The sequence below is a fragment of the Phytophthora infestans genome, genomic scaffold, assembly GCF_000142945.1.
Source record: "Phytophthora infestans T30-4 supercont1.340 genomic scaffold, whole genome shotgun sequence".
Taxonomy (NCBI): Eukaryota; Oomycota; class Peronosporomycetes; order Peronosporales; family Peronosporaceae; genus Phytophthora; species Phytophthora infestans.
This window is the reverse complement of record NW_003303419.1, coordinates 24,209-49,089: the sequence shown is the minus strand read 5'-3', so window position 1 is coordinate 49,089 and position 24,881 is coordinate 24,209. Positions and strand designations below refer to the sequence as shown.

Sequence of the window (24,881 nt, the reverse complement as noted above, 5' to 3'; positions counted from 1 at the left end):
GCTGGCCAGTCGCCGCCGCCGCTGCTCAGGTGATTCACGGGGAGGTGTTGCATACTGCCTGCATATGCTCGGCGGCGTGTCCATTTAGAAATGTGCTAGTTTCTAACGTTATGAGTACGAAAGATACAAAAAAGGACGATAGGTAAGATTCTTCTACCGACCTATACGTAGTACTTTTAATACCGGTAGTACTTCGAAGTACTTCGTACGTAGTTCAGTAGTTTGTGCGCACTTGACAAGGCGAAAGCGATTTTGAGCACCTCTTTCACTTGTTCACACGTTAGATTTCTTTTATGCAGCACGCTGCATGCGACTAAACAGAGGTTAGTTAGTGGAGCATTTTAAAGTTGGAGCCGATGCCATTCTCCACCCTCATGCACCAACTCGCTCGTCGGCCAGTACTTGGGTTCGAGCTTGAGTGTGCTGAGACGGTCCTTGCCACTGAGGTCCGTGTATTTGATGCGCACCGAGTCACTGCCTGATTTTGCAGTAACGACGCTCAAGAAATCGTCGATGCTTGTAATCTTGATACCGTCAATTTCCTTGATGCGACTAGTGGGCGGCGGGCCATACCGAGCAGCCGGGGATCCCGAGTACCGACAGGACACGTATATGCCATCCTCCAACGAGATGCTGCGTTGCGCAGACACAGAAAGCGGTGGCGCCTGTAGTAAGAGACCTTGCCAGAAAACGATGCGGTTAATCTCCGTGCGCTCCATGAAAAGGGTCTTCACGTCTAGTTGCATCTCGCGTCCATCCCGCACAATAGTGAGCTGCACCTCCGGCTTCTGCGTACAGCGCTCTACCTCGCGGAAACTCGTCACGATCTTGCCGTCCACAGCGACCAAGATATCGCCGTTCTTGAGCACATCTTGGGCCTCTGTGCCACCCCATCGTCGTGCAACACTCAAGATAGTTCGGCGATCCGGCGCGTCCTTCTCCAGAATCTCGGCTAGAGCTTGGCCGAGACCAAGCTCTCGAGCCTTAGCCAAACTTAAGTGTTCGAAGTCAACGCCCAGGTCGTAGATTTTGGGTGTCACTCCACGCATGAGAGGTGCTGCGCTTTCCATGATCAGATCCATCGGAATACCACGGTTAAATTGACTTTCCACTTTGGAGCTACGACGCTGCTGCTGGAATGAGAAAGAGGCCCAGAACGCACTCACTTCGCCCTCGTCGCTGCAAATAACGCCGCCTTCGGTGCCAACAACGTCCTGCAGAGAAACCATTTCGAGATTATGCTCCTGGTACCGCGGTGGGTTGGGCATGGGCAATCCAATCCACTTCACACCAGATACGATGGTCTCGCGAGACACAAGATCGGAATGGCCACTACGACCCACACTGCTCATGAGACCAACAAGCCACACAGGATCGGATGGCACCAGCGGTTTAGAAGCCACCTGACAGCTTTCAATGGGCGTGGACCCAATGAGCTTCGGATCGTACTGCACAATGGCGAAGTTATGCACCGGATGGACAAATACCACTTGAGCCGGAACCATGATGGTGCTGGCGAAAGTCACCATGGCATCGCCCATTGAGTCGGTCACTGTGTTGCGGTCTACAACCACTAGCCCTTTCGCCGCATCGATCACAAGCCCTGTGCCTCGGTAATTCGACGTCGATAAACTGTTCACGCTAAATGGTCTGTCGAAGTCCACCGTAACTAGCGACCGCGCAAGCTTGTTTTCCACTGGGTTCTTGCCCGGTAAGGTAGTCGTTGAACCGATCGGCTCCTCTTCGGCTGAGGTCTTGCTCTTTTCAGCATCATGTGCAGAACCGTCTTCGCTGGGAGGACTAAAGTGTTCGCAATGCCATGTTCCCAGCTTGTCGTCTCGTACATACTCGCAGAACGGGAACCACCTGCGGTCCACATGCACAACCTCGACTTTTTCAGACTTATCGGTCAACTTCGAAAACTTGACCACGATGCGATCGCGGTCCTTGCACTGCTTCAGATAGTTCTTGAGTGTCTCGAGATCAGGTGTCTTGGTGCCATTTACAGAGTGAATGATGGAGCCGCGACCAATACGAGAACGTTGAAGGAAATAGCCCGGGTCTGCAACGTACGGAGCTCCAGGGCTCATCGCGTGGTTTCGAGCTTGCTGGTACGACAACGGGTTGATGACAGCACCACCAATTTCGATGAAGCGCGACGGAGTAACGAAATGCAAGTCCTGTACCTGCACCTTGTGCGTTATCAGTTCCCCTGAGCGTTCGATTTGAATCTCAACCTACGGGAAAAACGCGGGGAATGAGTCAGCGTGGTAAAGCAACTTAGACAGAAATAAAATATCTACCTCCTCGCCAACATTGTCGTCGAGTATGGCCTCCAATGGCACAAACCGCGTGATCAATTCGCCGTTGACGCGTACCAGTACATCACCAGGCTGCAGTTTGTTGCTCGACGGGCCTCCGGGAATCGTTTCAGCTACTGTCAGCATTCCTGTCTCGAGTGGGAAGGAGGTGCGAACGAGCCCTTCTGTGGCGGGATTAACACCGAGCCGGCGCACCTCGTCGAAGGGTTTGTAGTGGAAAAGCGCTTGAATAGTACCGCGAGAGACCTCCCTACCTTCTCGAATTAAATCGAATGCTCGCTTAACTCGATCGAGGGGCAGATAAAAGGAAGCTGATGTGCCAATCTTGCCGCCGGCATTAAGAGCAATGGCGTCACCATCATGGTTGAGCACAGGGGAGCCGGATGAACCGCCGGTAGTTCCTGACGACGCCTGGTAGTAGAACGTGTTGAAGTCATTGTAGCTGTTGTACCCGTAGTTAGGTGCATCGCGATCCAGACGCGCCAGTGTACCGCTAGCAATTGCGAGCTTTTCAGCAGCATCATTACCCACGACGCGGATGTCCGTCCCAACGGTAGCCTTTTCCGGCTCCAAACGCAAAGAAGGCACCGACATGTGCTTAACATCCTGCTTATCAGGTGTAAGCTCACTTAGCAGAAAAACAAGAGGAAAGTGAGCAGACACAACGTACCGCCGGGTTGAACTGGAAAAAGCCAAAGTCGTGAACCGGATCTCGGTAAATCGGGATCACCCGCACTTCCTCATTATTCTGAAAACAGCCTCGGCATCCTGCACAAGCGCGCAAACCCCAAGAATTATCATAAAGTCAGCAACCTAAAGCAAAATCGCCATCCAAAACTTTTTTAACCACCGTACAATGGGTCCAGGTCCCACGACGTGGCGGTTCGTCAAAATGATTCCCTTTTCCGCGTCCACCACAAAACCCGTCGCGGATCCGTTGCCCGGCGACTCCGTGTCAAAAAACTACAAAAGCCAATCACGTAATCTCCCTGTCAATAATTGTTGACGTCACCTCGACAACGTTCTCCATCCTCCTACCTTGGGCGAGTTGAGCTTCAAGCTCACAATGGCCGGCACAACGCGCTCGAGCGTGGACTTCCAGTCCTGCTTGTTCTGGTTAGCCTCCGCTGCCACCAGCTCCGCGGCGAGGCGGTCACTCAGCTTGCGTTGACGCTCGATCTCCTGCTCGCGCTGCTGCTTCTCCTGTTCGCTCTGGCGCCCCGTCGACACAAACAGGTACGACCGCAACCACGCGGCGAGCGCCGCAGCCGCCATCTGCGCATTCTGCGTCGCTATATAACGCAAAATATCTCAATATCTTAAAGCCCTCGAATGTGAGATCAGGCCACGTACTTGGAGCTGATGAGGAGGAGGTGGAGAAGGGTCGCGTCAGTCCCAAGGGAAGCGTCTGCAGCGCTTGCGGACGCCGATACAGCTTCTGCGCACCCCCAGCAGCGGCCCGAGTCCGAGGCAGCGGCGCCAGTGAGCGCCGCGCCGCCGTCGCACCTGCCTTCCACATGGTCGACTAGGGGATGGCAAATCAAAGAGTGAATGTCGAGTTCAACTGGTCCTGGTCTTGGTACCCTTTATTTGACCCAATCTCTCATAAATGCCCAATTACTTTATCGAAGGCGATATTATTCGGCCCAGGACGACCATGTCGGCGACCATGCTCAAGAAGATGCTGCTGGACGCGGCGGCGGCGCTCAAGGCCGAACGCTTCCAGGAGGCACAGGATGCTGGTCGTCGAGTGACGCAGTTTGACCCTAACAACTTCCAGGCCTTCATGTGCGTAGGACTGGCTAGCTTCCAGCTGCAGGAGGTGCGTCGTCCCGCATTTGCCAGCGTATCAAATGCTGATATTACATTTGTCGTTGCTGAAGTGGGAAGACTGCGAGGAGGCGTATCGTCGCGCTGCAGATCTCAAGCCGGACATGCCTGCGCCGTGGAAGGTTTAGAGGACAGATTTAAAATTGTTATTGGTGGCAGGAACTGAGCTTACAATGGCTTGCAGTATCTTGTGGACCTGTTTGAGGCGAAGAAGGACGCCAAGAGCAAATTGGAGCCGCTTCAGAAACTTGTGGACCTAAATTTGAGGTGCTGCAACTAGGAGAGACGGGATGTGGGATCTTTTAGCTGATGTTTTGCGGTGCTCTGGCGGCTAACAGAGGCAAGAAGTTGAAGAAATGCCAGAAATGGGTCGTAGAGCTGGCAGCAACAGCAATGGAGTTGAAAATGCTCCCCAAGGTTTGTTGTTGCGCAGTTAGGCACTTACGAAATGCTTCCACAATGGTTTTTAACTCAATATTTCTGCTTTTTGATTGTCCGGAGCAGGCCTTCGACTCTTGGTACTCACTTGTGGGGGAGCAATCTGGAGATTCGGGTCAGCTCTCCTTGGAGAAGACCCCAAACGACGAACTACCAACTGCACTGACAATCTGGTTGGATTTGGTGGATCTGCTACAGGTAAGGTAGTATTTTGCCCAGCAAGGCAACGACCTATGCTGAAGTATGGTTGTGACGTGTGGTACAGCGTCCTGGCTTCAGTCTATCAGAATGCTCTGGCAGCTACTCCATGGCAGACATCTCGAGTCACTTCTTTACTGCTGCTTCTCGTACCGACTGGACAACCCAGAACAAAGAAATCGACGCACTTCGACCTCGAATGGACGTCGCGATTGCATTCTTCATGCGCTTCCACCTGGATTTCTTGAAAACTTCAAAAAAGAAGCCTGCTCTTCTGAAAACGCTGGATGCGTTGGCCATGTCGATCGTGGAGTGGTTTCCCGAATCCAAGATCCCAGCGGAATTCTTACTTCTCCGCTCTGAAGACCAGGACACTCGTAAGTTTTTAGTGTTGTTGCTTTCGTTGCTGCTATGGCACTAAGCACAACTGTAAATGCCAGCAATTGGGCTGGAAAAGGCCAAGAAGATTGCTGTTCGACTGTCTGCGAGTCACCCGAAGAGTCCTATGGCTCTTGTGTTCCGAGCGATCGAGTGTTTGCACGTGGGGGACAACAGCCAGGTGAGTGCTGAATACGCTTCACTGTCTGGTATTACGATGTTGACGATTGCAAGCGTTCTCTGTCTGAATCAGGCTCGAGAAAATTTTGTTGAAGCACTCGCAGGTTACTCCTCTTCATCCTTTCAAGAGTGCGCTCTTTGCATTCGCGTTCAAATCGAACTGGCGTCGATTGCGCTGGCTGCTCGCGACGTTGATGGCTGTCTGAATCGTTTAGCATTGGCAAGAAAGGTAGTGGCTGACAAGTCAACGATGCTTGGGTCAGAAGGCCCAACTCCTGCTCTGTAAGTTGTGCTACGTGCGCTGTATTAAACTTCGTTGCCTAACATGTATCTGCACGATACAGATATTCGGAAGTTAAGGTGCAATTCATGACAGCAACCGCACGTGAATATTCTGCTGATATAGATAAAGCTCTGGAGCACTACCGCAGGGTCATGGAAAACGACGATATTATCTTCACGGCTAGGGCAGCAGTTGCAGCAGCGGAGCTTTTGGCAGGAAAGACAAGAGCGGAGGAGGCCCTCGACATCATCGACTGTGTCTCGTCGTCTGACGTGGAGGATGAGCAAATGAGTGCTGTTGTACTCTGCACGCGCGGGTGGCTGCAGTTCCAGCTTGGTGATCTCCAGCAGGCTCAAGCATTGCTAGAGACAAATGCGAGCAAGATCTCCTCCTCTGATGCTTCTGCTAGAGGTCGAGCACTCAAGCGATTGGCAATTGTATACTGGCATCTTGGAGGCTCTCACCAAACTGCCAAGACGGGATGTTTTGGCCATCTACTGCAAGCAGCCAAGTTGACGCCATCTGACGCAGAGATCTTTTCCTGGTTGGGAAAATGGTACCTGGAAGTCGCAAAGGATGTTCTGCGTGCTGAAAAGTGCTTCTTGAAGGCGCTATCGCTGTCTCTCACCGACAAGCTAGCAGGTATGGCTCTGAGCGACCTGTACGATCAGCAGGGGAAGTACGAAACAAACGTCAAATTGTGGGAGCGTGTGACAGAGGATCAAGAGACTGCCCCCACCTGGGCACTTCTGCGACTGGCGCAGCATCTAGTAGAGAAAAACGACGAGACAGCAGTGGGGAAAATGCATCTGGTCCTGCGCAATGACCCTATGAATGCTCGTTACTGGGTTATTCTGGCGCATGTTTACCAAAACTTCGACAAGCAAGTGTCCGCGCAGAGATCATATCTGAAGGCTATTGAGCTGGGTGAAGAAAGTTGGTGCGTTCGCTGTGAGCTGGCTCGTATCGAAGGATTATTGCTGCTCTTTGATGATGCTCTGGAGCGTATCAACCCTGTTATTACCGGCGAGATGGCGGATAGTGAACCAGACGTTACGGTGGCTTCCATGGTTTACTCTGACTTGCTGTTCCAACAAGCTAAGTACTTGTGTGCCGAGGGGTTGTACGGCAATGCTGCTGCTAATCTGAAGGAGGCATCACGGATGATGAAGGGACTGCCGTCCACCTCTCCTCTTTCAGGGTCCGTGGAAGCGTGCAAGTTGATCGGTGATATTCATTGCTTTGCTTACTACTTGTCGCCGAACGATTTTTCAAGTGATGGGTCCAGCTGGGTAGAGTTTATCAGCGCGGGACGGAAGGCGTATGAGGCCGCCGTCCTACTTGCCGGCAAGAGCGTAAATGAGGCCCCTGGCGTTTCTGGCGCAATCGCTGCTGAAAGATACTACGATGTCGGTCTGAGTTACTGGTACGAAGCACAGGCTCTAAGCAGTGTGGGCAGTATTCCTAGTTCAGCTTTCTCAGGTGAGACAGGACTCGATGCAGACTCTTCTATCGTAGCACTGAAGGCGAAGGCGTCAATGAATTTCAAGCTGGCTCTTCAAGAGGGTCCTGCATGCTCGTTGGCCTGGAACGGGTTGGCTCTAGTGTCTGACAATCTGCTGGTGAAGCAATTTGCTTGGACACGATCCATTCAAACTGGCACTAGCAGCGACGCCACCTGGGCCAATCTGGGTATGTTCTACCTCACTCTGGCTGATACTGTGTCCTCAACGGCGTCCTTGGCACAAAAGTCGTTTCTCCAACTGCAGAGCATGAACCCAAGCAATCCGTCCATATGGAATGGGTATGCAATGTTGGCTCGACGACAAGCTAGCTCAACAGTTCAGCAGAAAAAAGCGATCGAAGCCTTCGACTGCGCGTTGGAGACCGGGTTGGATCTGGATGCTTTGCTTGGTTTGAGTATGGCATTACTTGATTTCGGAGTAAGTGTTGGTGAATCAGTCACTCAAGCCCCAGAGCACGGTAATGAGGTGGTGATGTTCTGTCTAAAAAAGTACCTGGAGCGGGATCCTTTCAACGGACGCGCTTGGCACGCCCTCGGTGTCGCTCAGCATCGACTTGGATTGTACACCGAGGCTTTGGCATCGTACACCCGCGCAGCTTCGTCAACGCAGGCTACTGATGGACTTGAATGGAACAGGTTGGTGACACAGCTTGGCGAGCTCTCCAGTACACCCCAGTGCACTACCACGGAAGAATTAGCACTCTTGCAGAAAATTGCCGCACAAATAGACTCATCGTCAAGTGAGACCTCAGCACTGCGGGTTATCGTGCAAGCGCAGCTACTATACCGCCAGTCGAAGGGAGGTGAGGCGTTGGATCAACTTCAGGCGCTGCTGGAGCAAGACGACTCCCAGTCCATCCAAAGTGAAGTGGTTGCTCTAGTGGGCCTCTCGATGGCGAGCTTGTCGATGGACGAGTTTACGCCTCAGGCCGCTGGTCTAGCTGAGGCATGTAAGAAACGTCTCCTTCTATCAATTGATGACGCGGAGTCACCTCTTACCACACGTGACTACCTGAACTTGCGTCTGGTTGAGCTTCATGAACGATGCGTGGGCGCCGAAGACGCCTATTTGACCCGCTTGCAGGCACTCTCACAAACTAGCGATGGCGCCAACTCTTGTACTCTGGGGATGCGACTGGCCCTTGCAACGATTGATTCTGAAAGCCTTCAGGTGTCAAGTTGCCTTACGGAATACTTGCGCTCAAGTGCCAGAAATGTGCCATCCTCTGGTAATGAGGCGATGGATCGCACCTTCCTCGACGCGCTCGTGGGTCTAGTAAAGGCTGGTCCAACCGATACGAACAGGTTGTGCGTGGATGCTCAAAAGCTGATCCGTGCTCAACCCTGGAACCCTCACGCTTACATTCTGGCTGGAACGAGCGTCCTGAAGCGCGTGAGTCTAAGGGAGAAGCAAGCATCACACGACCAAGTTCTTCGCCAACTGTTGCGCTTGTTGCAGCATGGATTGGCTCTTGCTGTTGGAAAAGATTATGACACAGCTCAACTAGAGTTGCTGATGAGCTATTGCCACGTTAAGCTTGGTGAGCAGGACGAGGCAATTGCATCCTCGGAAAAAGCGTTGAGCCGGGTGGAAGCAGGCAAGAAAAGTGGCGCCTTCGTGTCGTCAGTGGACATGGATTTGTTGAAAGCTCGTTTGCTCTCGATCTCAAGTCCAACGAAGGCTATCGATAAGTATTTGGGTGTGATTGCCACTGTCGCTGCGACGTCTTCGGGGCGATTGATTCCGATCCTCCTTGAGCTTGGCGGGCTGTACGAACAATACCACCATTTGGATGCTGCTATTAATCTGTGGAAGCTTGTGGCCTCGTTAACGGCGACCAAGTCTGTTAGTTGCACCGATGGCGATGACAACATGAGCAGTACTACAACTGCCTTGAGCAGCAACAGCGATACGGCGGCGTGTTTCTTGGCTAATTTGCGACTGGCGCTTATTCACGGCAGAAAAAACAACGTGAAGCCGGCTTGCAAGCACATTAAGGTCGCACTATCGCTCGCCCAAGCTGGAGCAGACTCGAGCTCATCAACTGTCGCTGCGTTCGTGGAGAACGTTCTCACGAACTAGAGTGAAGCCCACGGTTTACATGTAAATGCTGGCAGTGTTTCTATTCTAGCAAGCGGTAATTGATTCTACACGGTGGCGTCATGGGGGCCTAGTGCTTGAAGCATGAAGTACTCTTCGTTCGGTAGTATCAGCAGAGTGTAGTTGTTGCTGCCATTACCCAGATAGCCGTGTTCTCGTCGTTGAGGCTCGCCTTTCTCTTTCTTGCCTTTGCTTGTCTTAGACTGCACCCAAGACACGAAGACATCTGGGAAGCCCCATACCGTCACAGCAGCCCACGGCAATTCGGCATTTTTGACAGAACGCTGCACCTTCTCCACAATAGTCGAGCAAAACGGAGCTGCCAGCAGACCACGCCATCTGACCGTCGTGATCTCATCGCCTGGCACGCTCTCAAATGAATCAGGGATACCCGTGAACGTCGACACGTACTCTTCTAGCTTCTGTCTCTGCAGCAAGTCGGTCAACCCACACGCCACAACTCCCAACCAGTCGTAAGCCTCCTGCAGCGACGTCCGCAGTGTATTGCCATCCTCCGCACCGCGCTTTTCAACCGCAGCTATCTCTTTGTAAAATGCGTCGAATTTGGGAAGGAACACGTCGCTGAATGTCGTCATTTTGGCGTTTAGCTCCACGCGTGAACGAGGTATCTGATCATCATCTCCGAACAAGATTGTGCGTGCTGATCCACGCTGGTTGTACGCGCACAGCAGCATCTCAAGATCCTCCAATTTCGTGCTCAGACACTTTCTTACTCGATCTCTAAAGGTGTTGACTTCTTCACCAGCGAATGTAGACGACGTCAAGTCTAGGGTGATGACGTATTTCTGTGCTTGCTTCACGTGAGCCGATCTGCTGGTGGCAGGCACTGCCTTGCCATACTTTTCACCTACAATGCCCAATTGCTGGTAGGTATCTGCGTCCACTAACAGTAGCAACTGTCCGGACGGCAGCAGCATCGCCGACTGCGACGCGTCCACCGCTGTATTCTTGGCCACCATGAACACGGCGCCACCATCCATCAGATAGTCGCGAATAAAGGTCGGCGACAGAAACATGTCGACTGACGCCTTGATCTCGTAGTAAAAGCCCGTTTCCCATTGCAGCGATTGCGCGACCGCTTTCCCCTCCTTGGACGGGAGATACACTTCGAGCTGCTGGTTGAAAGCGTGTCCGTTGATGACGCTCTTGTGCCGAGACCCACCGTGCGAGAAGTTCGAGTGCCATACAAGTAGACGAGAAGAAGGGTGTGCAGTATCTAGACTACTTTGCAGCAGCGCACCGGAGCCCTGGAGCCTGGCCCGACGCTGCGCATCGTTTCGACGAGGCTTCTTGCCTCCACTCACCATGTTCAAGAATATTGAAAGCTACATGAATCGAAGTGACATAATGTGCGCCACATAAATGAAGATGTGCAACGTCGTCAATAAATTGTAGCAAGTTGCCAAGTGGTGCGGCTTGGGGAGTCCAGCAAACCCGCGGTGATTCAGCTGAAGCTGTGGATTCCACGCGGCTGGTTGGATGCATTTGAGGCACGGCAAAGTCCAGGTACAGTAGAAGGAGATGGAGGCTATTGGAATATGGTAGAGAAAAGCCCGCTGGTGCCGATGGTCTCTTTGAAAGAGCCTTTCGACCTTGCTCACCTCGACAAGTCCAGGTTCCCGACCGGTAGCTCCGATAACGGCTCCTGCGCTAAGCTGAGACTTGTGTTTATTCTTCTCAACATTTATATTATTGGTCTGTCGACGAAAACAGAAACGTTTTCAGCAATTAGTTCTTAAAACGAATATCCTGTTGAAACTAACTTGGATACGTCGTTTGGACATATTGAAGACACTTCACTCGCCAATTGCACAACGGCACCCGGTTAAGCATCGCGCCCATTCGTACGCCACAGTAGTCAGCAGCCACAACCACTCTGGTCAACGAGTCCAGAGAAAGAAAGCATAGGGCTGGCCATTTCTCCATCGCTTGGCATCTGTCCTTTGCTATTACTGCGCCAGTGTCCGACGGTTTTCTCCTTCCTGCCGGCGGTTCGTTCTTGGCCGGCACTCATTCCGCGTTGTTGGGCCACAAGTCCGGAGTGCTCCCACTCTCCCGCGTGGATTTTTTCATTCGTCCTCTTGATAAATGCAGCCGTGGTCGGGCGGCCGTCGTGAACGCTCGTCCAGCGTCGTGCTGCTGGGCAAGCTGTCGGCTATCGTGCGGCGTGGCAGTGTATTCCAGGCCGAGCCCGAGGACTTGCGGTGCAGCAACAGCAGCTACAGCAGCAACAACAGCGAGGAAAAGGAGAGCGATGACGACAGAGCGACACAGCGAAAAGACCGACACGCGCGGCGCCGCAGCGTCGGTGCGCCCACGATGCAGGCGAATATGACCATGTGGGACCCCAAAACTAACGGCCGCGGCACGAGTCAACGGCTCCAGTTTTATCCGGCACGGCCACTAGTAGCGGCTGCGTTGGCAAAGCCGTTGAGTCAGGGGGAACTGATGCGAAGAGCGACGCTCGAAGCGGAGATGAAGGATTTTGACACTATGCACGAAAGGTTCGCACCGTCGTCGACGCCTCAGAACGACCAGGAAGACAAGAAGGGCATCCAACAAGTGGGAGACATGGACAACAACGAACAGGAGAACATGGAAGAGGAGGAACGACGTTTTGCGCATCCTACTGAGGCTGGAAACGATGGTAAACGAAACGGCGGAGCGTTTGCAGAAGACGAAATGCTGAACTTTGACTCGATCCACATGCCGTCGAGCGTGCGCAGGTTGATGAGCCGCATTATGAGCGAGAGCCTTATGAGCGAGTCCGATGTGCCTGAAGATATGTCAAACCAAGATGATGGCGACGAGGACGATGACGACGAGGACTATGATGAAGAAGACGTAGATCACATCGACGACGTGGAGGAGCTTGAACTGGTCGAGAACAGCTCTGAGCTGGACGAGGAACGATCCAGCAGCGAGCAAGAGGAGACGATAGCTCAGACAGAGCAAGATTCGAGTCCAACCAAGCACCATTTCCTAGAGCGTCGACAAACTCGCCTGCTGAGCTGTGCAGCCGAACATGCAGCTTTGTCAGCACAGGACCAGCTTACATCAAGTGTGCGACGGCTGGTGATCCAGTTGAAAGACGACTCGGATCAGATGAGCAAACCACTGGCCCAATCTCATGGCTTACGTCTCAAATCGAGACCGGCTCCGACACGGAGGCGAGCTGGGTCATGTCCGACTGCTTATGATCTTGGCGTCCCGTCACCAGTCGATGGGTCTTCGATGCCGACGCCGCCTCCTTTTAGTCCCGCTCTGGCCCCGCAGGAGATACACCCTGGCAAGAAACACAAGAAAAGCGCGTTCTCAAGGATCGGCCCGCGTGTGCTGGAGACTCTTCATTTGCGCAAGAAGCGCAAGACGTACTTGTTCACAGACGAAGAGCTCGAGACGATTGAAGGAGCTCGATGGAAGATCGTCGAGTTGGCCTTCCGCTTCGGCGGCAAGCACCGGTCGTATCTGGTACAGGCGATCAATATGTTCTTCCCTCTTCTGAAATATGGACGACGTGGAGGTGCACATGCCACCAGACTGCATTGCAACTGCTGTGGTACGCTGCAGTGGCAACATAAGCGTGGTGGTCTCAGTGAAGCCGTAGATTTGGCTGAAGTGCTGCAAGTGCTGGACGGACGACAGACGGCTGTGTTTCGCAAGTACGCCTCCAACAGTGTGCTCGACGCCTGCTCGTTCTCAGTAGTATTTCGAGGACGGACGTTGGATCTAGAGACACAGAGCTCAAGCCATCGAGACTGGCTGGTCAGTGCACTACGTACACTCGTGGCCTATGCAAGGCGTCAGCGACGTATCGAGCAGCAAGCCATAGCAGAGCGAACAATACTGCCACTGGAAGACGATCTGGTACCTGATCTGGTGCCTCCCGTGTCTTCACCGGCACGCGCAGCTCCATTGTTGTCTCCATTCGCAGCTCGGACAGATCTACGGTTGGATGAAGCCTATGTGATTCCTCCCAATTATAAAATCCGGAACGTGTACTAGCTTAGTTTAGCTCGACAATCAAAAAGCTTAGTTTCTGTAAGATAAATGACAAGACAACAGTCAATAAAATAGTGAACACGATGTCTAGAAGCACTCACGCTAACACTTATAAAGCGGCGTCACGGAAGGCGACAGCGTCAACAGCTTTCTTGACTTCGTTCAGCTGTACAATCGCATCAACACGAGTAGGAATTGCTTCACGGGACAATCGCAAATATCGCTTCAGGATGCTGACCGATGCTAGAACTTCTTCTGGTCGCGGACAGGGCTCATCTGCAACGTCTTCGAAAGTTTCGTATGGCCCATTTGCATGGCTTTCATCGTCAAGTCGCTTGGTGGATAAGTATCCGTGCTTCTGGAGCACGCCACGGATGATCTGAACTTCGTCGATTCCTGGATCGGTCACAGAAGCGTTTCCTTCGAGATCTACGAATGCCTGAGCGTTCGCAGGCTCAGCCACGCCAATCCACCGAAAGAAGTCAGGAGCAAGTTGGGCGATACTAGTCAACTGCTGCTGCAGCTCTCGATATAGTAGAGTTGGACATGGCAAGACTCCATTAGCCAGCGATAACCCAGCTCCTTTAAATGAGCCAGTTGGAGACACGCCATACACTCCAATTGCATCGGAATGTACGCTGCCGTTGCCACTGTCGGTACCGCTGCTGGGAGAAGAGCTATTGGCACTGTTACTCAAAACGATACGCAAGTTGACCGACGCAATAGCTTGGGTCGGAAGCAACCCGCTCCGAACCCAGCAACTCTGGATCAACTGCTTGTCAATACTGTGGAGAGCCACGAAAAACCAGTGGAAAACGTTGCGAGTATGCAAGTGGCGCTGTGGATGGAAGCCGCGAGGGTCCTGACTCATCAAGCTCTGTCGATAATTATTGAATAGTGTCTCCACCATCTCAGTACGGAAACGCGCTTTGAATGCTTGGATCACTCCAAGGTGGCACGGGTGGAAACGCGGCGCCTTGAAATTAGGCGGCAAGAAGTAAATGTGGAGATGGTCGTACACGAAGAATGTGCGTTGGTCGCCCTGAGAATCCAAAATCATAGCAGCCTTAACGTGAGGCACAGCCGAGTCCAAAATCACTCGGAACGTGCGTTTACGCTCCTTAGCAAGTGCATTCAACGACTTGAGCATGCTGACGGTCGTCTGTGCCACCTGCCAGCCAGTCTTGGAGTATCCATACTGGATATTATAAGTCTCCTTGGTGTCGATACCTTCCAAAAGCAAAGGGCTTCGGTCCGTACCAATGACTTGCAGATCGTGCTTCTCTCCAGCAGCACTCACGAATAACGAGACTGTATACCTGCCAGTGTTGGCTCCAGCGCCACTCACCGACTCAGCCACTGGTGGTTTGTACATGACTGCAAACTCACTTCCCGTCCAGATATCCTCCAGATCCACACTACTAAACGCAAGATGCAGCTCTCGAAGTCTCGTCTGGATGTCCACGCTCTTAATAACACTCTGATCTCCTCCACCAGGGAGCTGTTTGCTGCTGAATGAGCCGAATCTGGTCCTGTATCCGTCCAGCCATCCATTAGAGCCTGTAAACTTCTGTAGTGCCTGCTTCACCTTGTCTGGCAACGCTGCATAAGGCTCTTGAACGATCTTACAGGCCAATTCCATGGCCTTATGCTGCAATACGGTGCCTGTGAGCTTAGTATCAGGGCTAGAAACCTTCACCTCCATTCTCCACTTGTGCAGACACTCATCCAGCACTCGCAGATCGTAAGTGCATTTGGTCGTCTTCCTCTTCTTCTTTGTAGCGTCAGCCGAGTCCGTCTCCGTGCGGATAAGGTCTTCCTGTCTGCAGATATTGGTGATCGTAGTGCGCCCCACACGAAACTTCTCAGCCAACTCGCGGTGCGTGAATTTCTTGCTTGCTGCGAGGTCGACCACCTCGCGTTTCTGACCGAGGGTCAGACGCATGCGGCGACCGAGAGGCAGTCCCGAAGTGCTAGATGCGGCAGGATGCACAACAATATCATTCTGCTGCGGCGGTTGAACTGGGGCTTCGGAAGCGAAAGTGGTTAAAGCGGAGACGTCAGGAGGCAGGAGTTGCTGCATCGGTTGTGTTGGTGCGCGTGGGTGCTTCCGCCCTGTGACACTCAATTCGTCGGCCATCAAGAAGTGCAGGAACCACAAAAGGGAGGTGTCGGTACTTTGTATTTTGACTTGGTTTTTCAAGGGAGGGGGAAGAACACCACACCAATCGTACACGAATGATGTTTGACACACGGTTTTGATAAACTCGACGTCAGTCCAACCAGCATGAGTGGCAAGCCCAGTGCGTCAGTGCAGGCTGCCTTTGGACTCTTTGACGACGACAGCAGCGACGAAGAGACGGCGCCACCGCTTGTAAAACCACACGAGGTTGTTCATATCGTCCCCAAGGCTGCTGTGCCTTCACCCGCTGCAAAGGAGGAGAAGAAATTCAGGGCTGAAGCTACGCGTAGTTTATACAAGCCTTGGGACGACGTTAAACCGCTGGCGGTGGGTCCTATCGACCTTGTGACGAGTTTCAATGGCGTGGGAGGATCACGAGGCTACGTGGCCACGAGAGACTTAAAACCAGGCACTCAGGTGCTGGTGGAACAGGTTTATGTGCCTTGGCCGAGGGACGTGGAGACTTCGGACCCCGAGTTTTTCTTGGCCACGATGGAGTCTGTGCTGTCTCGATCAGACTACTCCAATATTATGGAGCACTTGGGGCATCTGTACCCTGAGAAGCTTAGCGAGTTACCCGAGGAACTGCTCGCTGCAGGCCGAAAGAAGTACGGTCCCCAGGTGGACGAGCTGTGCAGGAATTTCACCGAGTTGGCGCTGTCACCCGACCAAGTGCTACAGAACGTATTTGCCATGCAATGCAACGCCTTCGATAGCGGCGTGTTCTTATATAACGCCATGTTTAACCACGACTGCAACCCGAACTGCGTCAAGTTTACGCCGGAAGATGCTGGTCCCGAAGGTGGGGTATCCGAGGTGCGGGTCGCGCGACCAATCGCCAAGGGCGAGCAGCTTACGATTTCGTATTTGTATCCACGTGAGCAGAGTCGTGGAAACCGACAGAAGAATCTGTCGGAGCAGTTTGGTTTCGAGTGCTGCTGTGAGCTGTGCAAACGAGGTGACAGTGTGCTATCTCCGCCTCCGAATGCAGTGGAAGACAGCGACGACACAAAGCCTGGCATGCCGGATTTGGAAAAGGTGTTGGTTGGTGCGGAAGAAGTTATCAAGACAAACCCCGAGAGTGCTGCTGACGCGCTATCTGTGGCTTTGGAGACGCTGTCGGATGCACTAGAGATCGTCGCCCACGATCACTTGGTATTTATGCGCATTCATAAACTGGTAGCAGATTCGTGCGACTTATTGCTGCGTGGGAAGACCGAACGTGTGTGCGAGTACTCGATTTTGTTCTTGCGTAGCAGTTATGAGCTGCTCGAACTTCAGCGGACGTATTTGAACCCGGACCACATTGATCTTGCGCGTACGCTGAACGACGTTAGTCAGGGCATCCAGCTGCTGCTATCTTATGACCCAAAGGTACTGCTCACGGAGTTTCCCGAGTGGAAAGACTTCCGCCAAGCCTCTGTCGTTGAGAACCAGTATCGCCAGGAGTATAGACGACTAAAGCGGATGTACGAATAGAGGTGCCATTGCGCTTCTTGCAAGTGGTAGAGTGATGGATGTACAGAACAATCATCAGACAAGTGTATTGTCCATTCATGTAGTGTCAGGCTTGTTCCGCTAGCATCACCAACGGGGCGTTTCTGTTTAATGCCGAGTCTACAGGTGAATCGCAGAGCTTTCGTTTAACACAGTATCCTTTTACAGATGAAGCTTGCTCAATTCCACATTCAAGCTTCCCAGCTTCCACAGAACAACGCGGCCGTCAAGAGCTACAGCGAAAAATCACCAGAGTAGTTGTTAGCACATCAGAGAACTCTAAGCAAAGCAAGAACTCATATTCGAACCAGAGGTGGAGAATTCCGTGACGCCACCAGAGGCTGATTTGGTGTAGGGCTGAATGCATGTGATGTTACTCTCGTGTTTCCTGAAATGATGTAGGCGAAAAGTCAGTAACAACGACGTTAGTCCTGGCACGACGACAGACCAAACGTACATCCACAGCATGTTCTTATCGAGTTGAGTGGCATCAGACGACTGGCCTCTCGTCACCTTGCTTTCAAACAGACTCCGAGCTACAACGAACACGTAAGAAAAAATCAGCATCCAGTTACAGTCGAACCAGCTTTACTGTTCGTACCAGCGTTGAAGCCACCCGCATTTTTCTTGACAGCGCTCTCAGTCGGCTTCTTGTCGACAAACTCAGAGAACGACCTATTTAAAGGAATGGATGACTCGGTTAGCCTATTGCAATTTATGACACATGCTCTTTGGTTAATTACGCACCAGAAGTTATTGGCATCCTCGGAGAAAAGCAAAGGGTTGAAGTCGTAACCAACTCCGACAATCGCAGCGTTCGACAGGAACATAATGCGCATCAGCGGCAAGTGCGAGAGCCGGATCGACTGTATCAAAAGCCACAATAAGTTTTTCCACACTTGGCCACACGAGACTGTATCTCAAAGTACCTGGATTGTTGGGTACTCGCCAGGCGCACCAAAGTGCACTATGTGAATGGACGATCCCTGGCCGGCAAAAGCCAAGCGGTTGCCCTTAGGGGACCACGCAACAGCGTTCACCCACGCGCTGGCATTGTCGAACTCCGCCAGGGGTTCACCGAACGGCGGCAAAGCTTCAAACGGACCCGCGTCAGGCGGTCCATCGATGTCGCTGATGTGCGCTGAGAACACGCGGCATTTAAGGTCCGTGCTGGCAGTCACTAGCAGTTGGCTGTTCGGGTGCCAGTCCAAGTCCGTCACCCTGCAAGTCATAGATTTCGTATCCCCCTTCGAACCCAATATAAATGCCAAGTTGAAGCTACGTACGTGGACTTGTGCTTCTTGATGATCTTGCTGACCCACCAGTTCTCCGCTGCCTGGTAGTAGCACACCGACACGCACTTGGCACCGCTACTCACAGCAAACTTCTTGCCTGCGGACACCATCCATTAACCATTAGCACCGTGAATATGCTTCGCCTTTCCAGCTTCCCTCTTACCGTCAGGACTCCACTTGACATTTGTGGCAGCGCGTGTGATGCGCAGAACCACAAGCAGCGGCTTCCACTGGCGGTAAGCAGCCTCATACTTCCACACAAAAGCGCTGCGGTCGTGTGAGCAAGACACGAGCTGATCATGCACAGGCGACCAGTCCAGACCGCACACAAGCATGTCGTGTTCCGTGAGCACGGCCTCCTTGCGCCATTGCGACGGGTTGGGTGCGTGGCAGCCCGAGTAGATCCAGATTTCATTCGAATTGGGGCAGATGGCCAGCTTGGAGCGGTCCTTGTTCCATGCGTGACACGAGATGCCATCCGCTAGCTGGAAGAGATTCGCGTCGCCCCCTACCATGGTGCGAATTGCCTTGCTGTTTGTATCGACTGACTCCCTTTTGAGATTGATCTGCTTCGATGAAGGGATTATGCTTCTGATCTTTTAAAGGGAGAAATGTCTCCAAAATCCCTTTACAACAACAGCTTTAACTTTTATGACACCATCAAAATGATGTACCAAACCTTAACTGCACGAATCGCTACACTCGACTCGAGCACTGCGACGTGAGGCTCACATGGAGTCGCCTGACAGTGCCATGGCCTATATTGGGGGTCCATATCCGGAGGAGATCCTGCTTGAGGCGTACAACCTGGAAGTGCGTGCGTTTACCGGGTAGAAACCGACATTTTCCGGGTTCTGACCGACGTTTTGATGCTTGTGCTTGTAACAGTGGGAGTCCATCGAGCTGCGGCGCCAGCGGCTGCAGAAAACATGGCAGCAGCTACTGCTAGCAGAAGCGATGGAGGAGGAGGAGTTACGGTACAGGCGCCAGCTGCGCAGAATAAAGCGTCAGGAGCTTGAGAAGCAGGCGCACGAGCAGGAGGCTCAACGCTGCGAGCGCGAAAAGGAAGCAGCTCTGTCCAGGGAGAAAGAGAGAGAGGAAATAGAAAGGAAGAGGAAGCAGGTGATTGAGAGTGGTACGCAGACGGCCGAGGAGGAGCCTGCGCCGAGTCGAAAGAAGGAGACCAAGACGGTTAAATCGAAAGAGATGAAGGCCAAGACGGGTAAATTGAAGGAGGTGAAGACCAAGACAGCTAAACCAAAAGAGATGAAGTCAAAGGTGCAGCCGACGCAAAATCAGAAGACGAAGTCAGTCGTACCGAAGAGGATTACGCCTGTTAGTTTACCGTCGACTCAGCCTAAAGGTGACGACTCCGTTTCCGAGGAGAACCAGAATGAGCTTGGAGGATATGACAGCCCTCCGCCAGAGCTACCGGACGACGGACTTCTTGGCATATTGTCGAATCATAAAGATAGCGACTCTGATGAGGCTGACGACCAGCCGTCTATGGTGAGTTTAATTCTACCAGTCGCTCAAGAATCTCCCAAGCGAGTGCAGAAGTCGCCGGTGAAGAAGAAGACACCGACGCCACAAAAACGTTTCGCGAAGAGGAAGGGAGGCCCACCGCTAGATTTTAACTTCTCTAACGCGGAAGCGAGGCGACAGGCTAAAATTGCCGAGGCTGCAGGTGAAGCCGAGCAAGAGGAGAGCGACGAAGCAGATGCTGAGCCCGAGCCAATGCCGACGCCGATACCAAAGAAGCGTCTTAGACGTCGAAAGGACTTGAAAGCTGCCCCATCGGCAGTAAATACCGCGATGGCAGTCGAATCTGGGAAAGAGGCAGCAAAGCCTTTGGCGCACAAAGCTAAAACAACAACATCAGCCGGCAATAATACACGGAAGAAGACTGTTGGGAACAATGCTAGCAAGGATTCTCAAACTGAGACGAAACCCCAGATGAAGACTGTCAACGCATCTGGAGAAGAGGCCTCGCTAACGAAGAAGAAGGTAAATGGAAAAAGTGAGACCATGTCAATTAAGCAACGATTAGCGAATGCTGAGCTGCTTGCCCGAATGAACAAGATGCAAGATGTGAGCACTCCAAAAGTGCTGGGAAAGAAGACCAAAAAGGGCCAGAAAGAAGAAGCAGCGAAGACGTTGGCGGTGAAACGAGCTGAATTCCGGAAGGTGCTAGCGAGTGATACAGCAGAGCTAGACGTCCCACGACGCGACCAAATGATCGATGAAGACTTGAACATCAGCTTGAACAGCAGTGGACTCATCAGCGACAATGATTCACCCGAGAATTTACGTGCCATCACGCGAAAACGACCAAGGGGGGCGGTAGAAGGAGACGTGACGCCCACCAAGAAGCTGCAGTTTCTAGAGATCACAAAGCGTTTGGCTAAGTCACCGATGCCGCGCTATCTGCGGACTCCAACCCCTTTAATGTCCCCAGTGGTCGCATCGGGTCTCACCAAGCCAAGAGCTGCGTCACCTGGACCCCGAAGCTCAACTCTCCGCAACACTACTGCCGCTAGCACGCGCCGACTGAATTCAGCTCCGATTCGATCAAAGAACCCCACCAACGCAAACCGGTTTGGAGGGGGTGTAAATGCAGCAGTAACTAGCGGTAGTTTCTCCATGTTCGACGCTTTCGTGAACAGTGGCAGTAATGGATCAATTCCAAGACTGAAAACGAAGACTCGAAGCGGATCACCGTCCGTATAGGATAGATGGCGAAGATGTTCACAGTGTAAGATACTACTGGTAACCAAGGCGTGATTTAGCCAAATAAACAAGCGGGCTGACAATATTGAACGGCAGCTGAAACAGATTGCATCTATTGGGTACGTAGCTGATGAGACGGTAGCCACAGCAATGTCCTGGACCACGCTTGGGCACCTTTAATTCTCTAGCGTCTCAGCGTGGAGCTGGTTGATCACGTCAACCGAGTCAACATAGTGGTCAGGCACGTAAAGAGCGTTTTCGATGCTGCCCAGCTCCGACTCGTGCGTAATTCCAGTCAACACCAGCAAAGTGTTGAGGCCACCGGCGTTGCCGAACTCGATGTCCGTCGAAAGTCGGTCACCAACCTATTAGGCAGGAACGACACCAATTACATTAGCATACTTCACTTTTGGCATTGCAATCGGAGACTTCATACCATGCACGTGCGCGAGGGATCGAGATTGTAAGTGGCGATAATGGTCCGCAGCAGATCTTGCGAAGGCTTACCGCACACGGCTTCCGGAGGGCTTTATCGCATCAAAGACAACACAAATGATAAGCGTACAAGCCATTGAGAAACAATACAAATAAGCTGATTCGTACTGGCCAATAGCGCACTCCAGCATGTTGACTAGCGAGCCTCCGCCAGGGATGATGGCACCATCCGTCGGGTAAGTCGAGTCACTGCACCAAAAAGTGAAGCTCATTTGTTAGAAAGCCGCTAAGCAAATTATTGTACACGCACAATCTCACGGGTTAGTGCCGATAAAGTGGCAGCCAGGGATCTGACGGACACATGCCGTAGCGTACGCCATCTTGTAGTACGAGAAGTATCTGCAATAGTAATATCATAGCGTTAGTATTACTTTAATTTTAACGATGCAGCGTCCAAATCACTTTCAAACCTGTCCAGGCCACAGACAACTGCCTTCGTCTCCATGTCGATATCCGGCACATGTGGGAGGCCCTTGATGTCGCTGTGCTCCGTGCCGCTGACCTGGTAGCCCTCCAACTCCAGCTCCGTCTTGAGACCGGCCTCACCCACGATGTACACCTTGCCCTCAATCTTGTGCTGCTTCATGTACTGCACCGTAGCCCACGCCGAGCTACAATTCACAACCGTTCACTAGCTCGTTAGCTGGGGCGTGCATAACCATATAAAAACAAAAAATCAATGCAGGACTCACGTGACGATATCTCCCTCGACAGCGGTGATGCCCTGCGACGCTGTAGCGCACCAAAACTACCCATTAGTCCCTAAATCATCCCAAGCTCAGCGAGTTTCATCGTCTTAGCACCCACCGAGTTTCTTTACGTAGGTGGCACGGCTGTTGGTGGCGTTGTTGGTCTACATCGAGCGGATCATTCCCATCACAGTTTCAGTTTCCACTTGTGCACAAGTAGGACCAGATTCACCTCACCACAAACACGACGCGCTTGTTGAGCGAGCGTAGAAGGCTGATCATGTTGGCAGCGCCCTCGATCGGGGCAGCCCCACGCCACAGCACTGTCATGTCATATTAAAGCAATTAGCCCAATGTCAGTGACGACGAGACTAAAAAAAATCAAAACACAGGCGTATTGTACCTCCATCGCAGTCGAAGAGGAAGGCATCGAGGCCCTGGATCCATTGCTTGAATGAATCGCGGCTAAGCCGCTGGGTCACTTTCTTCGTGGTGGCCATGGTGAATATTGACGCAGGTTCTGTAGCTCTCAAAGGGATTGCAGCCGGCATGGATGTCAGGTAACGGGGTATGTCTTACAATTTGTAAGACATACTGAATTCAATACTTTCGCTACTTGGATAGCACATGTCACGTGCCTCAAATAGGTATTGATTGTCGAGTGCTGTCTACAAAACCTCGAGCTCATGTTATCGAGCAGTTCTACGTGAATCTAATGCAGCTCTAGGGAGTTCTCACTGAGGAACGGCCCAGCTTCCGAACTGGCTCAGTCGAGCATCGATGCGGGAAACGATCTCAGAGTCAAAACCTTCGATACCGCTCTTGTCCAGAATGGCGAGCTCCTTTGTGGTCAAATAAACCACGTTGTCTGGGTGCAGCGGTCGGTCCGTCCGCCAGCGAGCCAAGTACAAGCGGTCGTGGCCACCATTGCGCGTCCCACTCACGGAGCTGCGTCCCCGCCAAATTTCCTGGTATACAAACTCAATCTCATCCTTCTCGAGCTCGATCTTGTGACCTTCGTGGAACAGCACGTGCTCACGCTGCTGCAACTTCTGGTACAGCTTGTTGCGCTGGTCACGGGACAGCCGTGCCACCGCCTCCGGACTGATCTTTTTGCCAGCCAAGTCGCACAGAACATACGCCGCCATGGACTGCCCGAATAGCGCAGGCATTGTGCCAAGCACAGGGATGACACGGATTCTGAAGTTTTCGACGTTGCCAAACTCCTTGGGATTCTGCGCCTGCTCGGCGTCTAAAGGCAGCAGCTTGCATACGCTCTTCTCACTCGAGAAGATAGTCGTGATCTCTGACGACGAAATGCCCTTCTTTTTCAAAAAGTAACGAATCTTCGTAGCAAGCGGGTCACCTACCGGACATGACAAAAAAATTTAAGCACTTTCATTGCAACAGCCCAACCACGCAGCAGGCATAACGTACGGACAGCATCCTTGAGCGACCCAATCTGCAGACGCGTTGGGTCGGCCTTGGCACCAGCTCCAGTCGCTGTTATAACCTTGAGTCTCTTTCTAGTCACAGCTTCCAACAATGCGCACTTGGTCTTGACGTCGTCAATGCAGTCCAGCACGTACGTTGGATTGCCTTCCAGCAGGTCGTCAGCGCTTTCCGCCTCAAACATGACGGCCATGTCTTCTATCTCGCAGTCCGGTACAATCTCACGCAGGTGGCGCTTCATGGCCGTGACCTTGGACAGCCCCACGTCACCGCGCGTGGCCACTGCGTGGCGGTTCAGTGAAGACAGCGTGACATTATCAAAGTCAACGAGCCGCAGCTTACCGACACCCGAGCGCGCCAGCATGTGTGCAGCGTGAGAACCCACACCACCGAGCCCCACGACCACCACAAACGCGTTCTTAACCCTAGCGAATCCCTCCGGCCCAAAAAAGGAGGAGATTCGAGACAACTGCTCCTCCAGCAGTTCCTGTGCAGCAGCATCCGTTCCCCGTGCAGTCGAAACGACCGATTTCGACGCACATGGCTTCCGCTTTAGTGCAACTTGGTACACATACTGCGCCGCAATTGCAGCCGCCACGCCAACACCGAACGCGGCCACGAGTTGGCCACTGCTGCTCACCGTCTTGACCATCGGATTGATAATTAATTACCGTACCAGTACGTGACATGTACTTTAAGTAACAAATAAATACCGGTACGTCGTATTTTTTTGCTGAATGCAAGTCCAGTATTCTAGGTAGAAAGTAAGCAGTCCTATAAGAACACAAAACATTCGATGAAAGTTTTGAAATCGATATATCGGTAAACAAATTCCATGGTGAAAGATTTCGGTAAGCAAATATCAAAATGCTACTGTTAGCGCTAGTTTTAGCAGAGTCATAGTACTCTGTATAGATATTGACCGATCGTGCAGCTTGGTTTGCAACAGGGACCTGGTAGGCTGATATCCAAATGAAGTCACTTGATGGCTTTATATGTGGCAAGACGGGTATTCTACAAAGTTGAGTGTGGCAACGTGATTTCTTTTGGCAAAACCTTCGACACGTGGGACCAGTTTGAAGCACACTTCTAAACATACCAGCGGCGGACCCACCAGGCACGAATACCTGAGCTGTGACTGTTAATTACTTGAAATATGCCTTTTAACGATGTACCGCCGGATATATTCATCAATTGTGCTTCACAGGCTTGCTATAAACATTCATCTTACTATTTAATCCGTAACGGCACTACTTCTAGGATA

The 24,881-nt window shown here is 52.2% G+C and overlaps 10 protein-coding genes across 10 annotated transcripts; 4 read left to right on the top strand and 6 right to left on the bottom strand.

Moving 5' to 3' along the window:
• Positions 1-341: 341 nt before the first annotated feature.
• PITG_21602 (pro-apoptotic serine protease nma111-like protein) lies at positions 342-3,596 on the bottom strand (the record flags this gene model as incomplete). The annotated part of the gene is made up of 5 exons (XM_002894922.1): positions 342-2,237; positions 2,304-2,927; positions 2,992-3,069; positions 3,177-3,284; positions 3,360-3,596. 5 exons carry the CDS (start codon positions 3,594-3,596, stop codon positions 342-344), a joined length of 2,943 nt encoding a protein of 980 aa, XP_002894968.1.
• Positions 3,597-3,978: 382 nt separating this feature from the next.
• PITG_21601 (uncharacterized protein) lies at positions 3,979-9,236 on the top strand (the record flags this gene model as incomplete). Its single annotated transcript, XM_002894921.1, has 9 exons — positions 3,979-4,143; positions 4,205-4,273; positions 4,336-4,418; positions 4,490-4,568; positions 4,656-4,787; positions 4,855-5,164; positions 5,228-5,328; positions 5,419-5,627; positions 5,690-9,236. 9 exons carry the CDS (start codon positions 3,979-3,981, stop codon positions 9,234-9,236), a joined length of 4,695 nt encoding a protein of 1,564 aa, XP_002894967.1.
• A 65-nt stretch (positions 9,237-9,301) lies between these two features.
• Positions 9,302-10,582, bottom strand: PITG_21600 (uncharacterized protein; the record flags this gene model as incomplete). The annotated part of the gene is made up of 2 exons (XM_002894920.1): positions 9,302-9,421; positions 9,473-10,582. The coding sequence occupies 2 exons, from the start codon at positions 10,580-10,582 to the stop codon at positions 9,302-9,304; spliced, it is 1,230 nt and encodes a 409-aa protein (XP_002894966.1).
• A 781-nt stretch (positions 10,583-11,363) lies between these two features.
• Positions 11,364-13,107, top strand: PITG_21599 (uncharacterized protein; the record flags this gene model as incomplete). Its single annotated transcript, XM_002894919.1, has 2 exons — positions 11,364-12,937; positions 13,017-13,107. 2 exons carry the CDS (start codon positions 11,364-11,366, stop codon positions 13,105-13,107), a joined length of 1,665 nt encoding a protein of 554 aa, XP_002894965.1.
• A 279-nt stretch (positions 13,108-13,386) lies between these two features.
• PITG_21598 (uncharacterized protein) lies at positions 13,387-15,222 on the bottom strand (the record flags this gene model as incomplete). The annotated part of the gene is made up of 2 exons (XM_002894918.1): positions 13,387-13,832; positions 13,938-15,222. The coding sequence occupies 2 exons, from the start codon at positions 15,220-15,222 to the stop codon at positions 13,387-13,389; spliced, it is 1,731 nt and encodes a 576-aa protein (XP_002894964.1).
• Positions 15,223-15,553: 331 nt separating this feature from the next.
• Positions 15,554-16,938, top strand: PITG_21597 (uncharacterized protein; the record flags this gene model as incomplete). Its single annotated transcript, XM_002894917.1, has 1 exon — positions 15,554-16,938. The coding sequence occupies one exon, from the start codon at positions 15,565-15,567 to the stop codon at positions 16,936-16,938; it is 1,374 nt and encodes a 457-aa protein (XP_002894963.1).
• A 41-nt stretch (positions 16,939-16,979) lies between these two features.
• On the bottom strand, positions 16,980-18,795 carry PITG_21596 (actin-related protein 2/3 complex subunit, putative; the record flags this gene model as incomplete). The annotated part of the gene is made up of 8 exons (XM_002894916.1): positions 16,980-17,189; positions 17,265-17,344; positions 17,414-17,492; positions 17,558-17,631; positions 17,704-17,822; positions 17,886-18,177; positions 18,243-18,348; positions 18,415-18,795. 8 exons carry the CDS (start codon positions 18,764-18,766, stop codon positions 17,119-17,121), a joined length of 1,173 nt encoding a protein of 390 aa, XP_002894962.1.
• Positions 18,796-19,357: 562 nt separating this feature from the next.
• PITG_21595 (uncharacterized protein) lies at positions 19,358-21,075 on the top strand (the record flags this gene model as incomplete). The annotated part of the gene is made up of 2 exons (XM_002894915.1): positions 19,358-20,072; positions 20,196-21,075. 2 exons carry the CDS (start codon positions 19,518-19,520, stop codon positions 20,979-20,981), a joined length of 1,341 nt encoding a protein of 446 aa, XP_002894961.1.
• Positions 21,076-21,157: 82 nt separating this feature from the next.
• On the bottom strand, positions 21,158-22,665 carry PITG_23205 (4-nitrophenylphosphatase, putative; the record flags this gene model as incomplete). The annotated part of the gene is made up of 9 exons (XM_002894914.1): positions 21,158-21,346; positions 21,418-21,508; positions 21,585-21,665; positions 21,735-21,815; positions 21,887-22,087; positions 22,169-22,208; positions 22,284-22,329; positions 22,403-22,488; positions 22,569-22,665. 9 exons carry the CDS (start codon positions 22,663-22,665, stop codon positions 21,158-21,160), a joined length of 912 nt encoding a protein of 303 aa, XP_002894960.1.
• Positions 22,666-22,899: 234 nt separating this feature from the next.
• On the bottom strand, positions 22,900-24,269 carry PITG_23204 (ubiquitin-activating enzyme (E1), putative; the record flags this gene model as incomplete). The annotated part of the gene is made up of 2 exons (XM_002894913.1): positions 22,900-23,531; positions 23,603-24,269. 2 exons carry the CDS (start codon positions 24,267-24,269, stop codon positions 22,900-22,902), a joined length of 1,299 nt encoding a protein of 432 aa, XP_002894959.1.
• Positions 24,270-24,881: the final 612 nt, after the last annotated feature.